Raw genomic sequence first — 5,188 nt, forward strand, 5'->3', positions numbered from 1 at the left:
TCAGGTACCAACATGATGTATTGCCCTTTCTCACATCCATTTCTCTCTCAAGTGTATCCTTCATTTGCATTACAATAGAATACGAGGTTAGTGTGTAAAGTGGGGGTGCATACACTGAAGCACACAATTCATGCTGCACAGTGGCTCTCCTCTCTACAGAGCAGAAATGAATCAAGTATGACTCCATAAAACCTATTTGCATGTCACAGCAATACAGCACAGTGTAAGCTCCTGATCATAGCAGCATGAATGCGTCTCCTCCCCTCTCTACCTTCTTGTCTCGAGTATTTATGTCCCTCAGCCTCGCACTTTGCTGCAGACGCCAGGAGATGGCGCCCTTGCTCTAGAGTCTCTGGCTCTTGTTGTGGTCTTGAAGAACAAAGAACACGCAGCATGGCAGCTCTGAAATAAGGAAATACTAACTCTTAAAAGCCAACTACATTTGCAGACATATAAAGTACGACAAACCATATTAACACAAAGAAAGCTAGTCTACAGTTTACAACAATTACGCATGTGTGAAGAACGCAACATTCAACACACAGAAGGTAGTGTTGGACGCATCACTGCTGTCCACATATCAGTGTCAACAAACATGTATTATAAGTATCTGACGAATGGAAGATCTCCGGACAAAATTTATTAAAAACATGTGATCAGTGGTATTACTACAGTACGAGTTGTACACGTTATAATCACAATATCCATGTAAATTAAATGATAAGAGATAGTGCCTCAATACTTTGTACAGTTCTTGTGTAAGGAGACACAAGGAATGTTGCCACAGGCTATGATGAGGCTTATCAATGTTTTATAGACAGATAAATTGGTTTAATAAAACACCCATATGATGTAATGAAAAAGCAAACAAAACAAAACAGGTTGGTCTTCGTACTGGAATGTACATCATATCTTATCCTCATGTTGATTATGTCATACAATATAAGCCTGCGAAAATAGAATAAAGAACAAAATTGAGCAGTAGTCCTGGGAGTGTGACTGGATCAGCCAGTGGTACTCCTCACAGCTTTGATTGAAGGAGTGGAAATCAGAGGAAAAAGGAGAATGCGGATCAGTGCCACAAAAGACTGGGACATACAGCGGCTCACTGGTAGACCGGTGCAGCGGTGACTATCGTAGAAGCGACCACTTGATCTGTTCTTTGGCAGACTGAAGAACCTGTGGAAGAAAGCTCGGTTTGAATAAGCAGATCACTCCAACAAGAACACTTTAACTGTACTGGCCAGAATAAGAATGGCTACTGCATAACATAAACCCTTGAAAGAAAAAAAGAGTGGCATCTTGTTGAGGTGAAGGGAATATTATATTATATATTATATATTTTTCTTAAATATAGAAAAATATGCAAAATCTAATTAATCATTTTAATTCATTGAATGAAAGGTGAATCATAACCATAAAGTATGGGGATAGGGGACAGTTATTAATCACGGCCAGAGGAGGGATGGCGGTAGCCAGTCTCAGGCCTCTTAAATGACAACATTAATCAAGAGGAGCTCACACTCAGGCAGACTTGTGTAAGAACTGAAAGACAGGAACCATCATTTGCTACCAATACTTTGACACTAAATAATTAGTAAGCATGTATAGTGTTATGGATGGCAGATAACACAATATATGACAACCTAGAGGCGCATGACAAAGTAGGAGTAGAGGAGAATGATGTTATAACAATGCCCTTGTATCCATAGGTTCTGAAGTAATGAGCTTTAACAGTCAATAATCTAATGGGGCTTTTAAACATTATAGCAGAGAGAGGAGCAAGGAATGTTTTTCTCACCTGGGTGACTGTCTGCTCTGTCAAAGGCACATCTTCCCCCTACAGGAACAATTATATTATGTTTACATCCAGCACAACCAACATCATATATGCAATATTTCGGAGAGGAGAGGAGCTTACTCTGAGAGCCACACGGTGCACAACTTGTTGTGGGTCACTCTCCAGAATCACCCTGCAGGAGGCAGCAGAGAGACAGACAAATGATTAGTAATCCCAGAGAAAAAAAAATGCTGTACTAACACTGTAGTCTTTTTAACAAGGCTTGGCATCCAAAGTTTCAAGCCGCTCAATTTGTGCATACCCTCCATCTACAATTTCATCCACGGCCAGGAAGAGTCCCTCCATATTCTCCAACAAAGCCCTTCTCTCAACATTCTTTCTGCAAAGTAAAAAGACACACGCATAAATAAATGAGACTAAATAAATGAGTTGAAGTGTTGCAGAATAAATAACAACTGCCAAAACTTACCTCAACATCTGACTGAGCGAATCAAAAAGGCAGTTTAGAACAGCCATAAGCATAAGCTGTTGAGAATAATAGAATAAAATATTAGATTTTGTTCAGGTCTAATTAGACCACATTGTTTTTCTATCATCTGGAAAAAAATCACTCATGAAATAACATGTGTAATCACTTATGGGTTTAACTATATTTTCTTAATGTCTTTCATTTTCTACTTAAGTCAAACTTGGTGTCCATCTGTGCAGGCTCTTAACTATTATGTTATAAAAAACTACATGAAAAGTATAAATATAAAGTATAAATAAATAACACCCTATTTTTTAATGGATGAAGTTACTTTAATTACAAATATTAATTGTTTGTAATATATTAATACATAAATAAACTTGTCAAACCTAAATATACAGATATGTTCACATTGAGACACACTATTATTTAGGTTTTATAGCAACATGCTCTGTATGATACACAATATTGATATCCCGAATGATCCCAAAGAAGTCAGAGCTGTGAGGCAGCACTGTTGAATAGCTCAAAAGAGAAAACATTTGCTCGTTAAGTCAAAGCTAAAAAATGTTTGATAAATGTAAACTAGGTCATTATGTTGTTGAGAATTTTTTATGAAAATTAAAATCTGAATATTATTATTTTTTGATCTGAATCTGAATTATTTATCTGTTGTCTACATAAATTAAAGAAAACACAATTATCACAAATTATTGTTTCATCTCATACGATTAAAGCCAGCACCCCAAGTTGTAAAACACAAAATGGTATTATTAACACTTTTGTAGATTTATGGTTGTGTGACTTTGCTCATTATTGGGGTTACAAGTCTTTCTCAAAAACGGTTCATTATAAAAATCCTAAAATTAGGCTTACCTCATTTTCATGGGAACTTCCGATCACATAAAAGAAGAGGTCTATGTTGCTCTTGTAGACAACAGTGAGGCCCTCCAGTAATGCAATTTCACCTGATGACACACACACACACAAAGTAAACATGTAGGTTATTAAACATAAACTGAGGCAGGAGAGTGACTTGTATTTGTGTAGTAAACATATCTTACTGTCAGTCCTGTGTGTTTTGTTGAATATGTTCTTCTCAAACGCCTTCTGTTCCTTCACTGTCGGGTATGTATCATCATAATACTGCAGATGGATTTAAAGTGAAGACGTTATTATATGTTGATATGTAAATCTATAACCAGAGCACACTTTAACTACTTTGAATTTTGATGAATAGGATAAGGTTGGAGATATTCTATATTTTTCTTATTGTCAATAAATCCAATAAAAAGACCAAAACATTAGACCTCTAAATACTTTCACAGCCAGTCTGTGACACTCAGTCCAAAGCCCATTCTTTCCAACAAGTAAATAAAAAGATGTTCTAAAGGTTAAATAATTTCCTAAAACAACGGGGCACTGTTGCTGCACTAGACAGTAATTACAGCATTGAGACAGTGCATGTGGAATTTACTCAAAATAAACTGTAGTGCCCATCTTCAAGGTAATTAAGGAACATTTTGCAGAATGCAACAGTGTGACTCTTTGATGCGTTTATATCGTTTTGAGACAAAACCTTAGGTGTATTGCAGAGAGGTATAAGCTAAAATAGGTTTTGGCATCAGAGATAATACTTGATAGTAGGGTACATTCATTTTTGGTTACAAGGTTACATTTTATTTAAACTTCTAACCAAAACATGCCATAAGACCAAGTATTGCTTGTTGTAATGTGTAGTTTATCCCAAATAAGTTAAATCAATGTTTACTATTAAAAATTACTATTAAAAAAGGTACACTCTTTATATTGAAATTGTGCAAAAACGTGACCCTTTGCAACCCTATTTTATCATTTTGTTACAACACAGGCTTGCACAATGAAATGTAATATAACTCCAAGCATATAACATATATACATATATTTAAAAAAGCATAGAACAAAAATAAAATCAATATATACAGATACTTATATAAAAATTATTATAAACCTAGAGAGACTTTGGTTTAGTGGGAATGAGGGTAGTGTAAAATGTATGTGTAAGGTAATGTGCAAAACTAGTGTGGTTTACTGTTGAGTGGGATTTGTTGATAAGAAGAAATATAGAATATGACCAGGATCATCCTTTATTGCAGTTGGCACAGGACCAAGAAGTTCAGCCAGGAAACGCTTAAGGAAAGTTTAACTAATGAGGGAAATTTTGTTGAACAATTGTCTTAATCATACCTTGGCATAAAGCCTGTCTCCATCGTTATCCAGAATCAGAATTGCTTTGACAGTGTACAAGGATGGTTCCTGTTAGGATAGAAGACTTTAAGCACTCAATCAACATACGCAAGTATCACTCATAAATGACTGAAATGATCAAACAGATCTCGAAGTCAACAATAGGAAAATAACATCTGATAACACCAAACTCTGACAGGTCGGCGAATGATGCGCTAACAAGGGATGAATGAAACAAACACAATCCGATCAGAGTCACTAATGTGATACAATGAGTAATAACGACTACTTATTAGCGAAGTCAAGAGGAAGACATGACACTTCCACATCACCAACAAACAGACACACTAAGCTAACTTCTCTGAGGCTAGCTGGTTAGCCAACACAGCTAACCCGTTTACTTTAGTTAACTAGCTCCCTGTCGAGTTAGCGCGATAGCTAAATTACCAAATTTCGCTACGTTTCGAGAAACAACAACATATGGTTATGTAAAATATGTATACTTGAAAGCTTAAAAGGCACGTATAGTGTTCCAAATGAATACAATACCAGTATGGGAGAGTCCATCTTCTTTCTTGTTAGCAAACCACCTAGCAAGCTACTAGCTAATACTGCTGCGGCTACGTAATACGTACAGTAAATGAGGCGCGTTCCCATTGGCTGACGCAGAGCCTGTGCATACAGGGCAAAGA

At 36.4% G+C, this 5,188-nt stretch overlaps 1 protein-coding gene across 1 annotated transcript; it reads right to left on the reverse strand.

Annotated features, from left to right (window-relative positions):
- Positions 1–620: 620 nt before the first annotated feature.
- Positions 621–5,188, reverse strand: copz1 (COPI coat complex subunit zeta 1). Its single transcript, XM_029436623.1, has 10 exons — positions 5,046–5,188; positions 4,497–4,565; positions 3,335–3,416; positions 3,147–3,238; positions 2,271–2,326; positions 2,103–2,180; positions 1,922–1,973; positions 1,802–1,840; positions 1,100–1,179; positions 621–948 (listed from the first exon to the last, which is right to left on the reverse strand). The coding sequence occupies exons 1-9, from the start codon at positions 5,151–5,153 to the stop codon at positions 1,132–1,134; spliced, it is 624 nt and encodes a 207-aa protein (XP_029292483.1). The 5' UTR covers positions 5,154–5,188; the 3' UTR covers positions 621–948; positions 1,100–1,131.

This window comes from Cottoperca gobio, chromosome 7, assembly GCF_900634415.1.
Source record: "Cottoperca gobio chromosome 7, fCotGob3.1, whole genome shotgun sequence".
Lineage (NCBI taxonomy): Eukaryota > Metazoa > Chordata > Actinopteri > Perciformes > Bovichtidae > Cottoperca > Cottoperca gobio.

Excerpts from the sequence above, each read along its gene's own strand:
- copz1 (XM_029436623.1), bottom strand. The coding sequence starts at position 5,153 with ATGGGAACGCGCCTCATTTACTGTACGTATTACGTAGCCGCAGCAGTA. Across the intron at positions 2,327-3,146 it reads GAAGTTCCCATGAAAATGAG|CTTATGCTTATGGCTGTTCT; the intron begins GTAAGCCTAATT and ends TATTCTCAACAG. Across the intron at positions 1,841-1,921 it reads TGCACCGTGTGGCTCTCAGA|GGGGAAGATGTGCCTTTGAC; the intron begins GTAAGCTCCTCT and ends TTGTTCCTGTAG.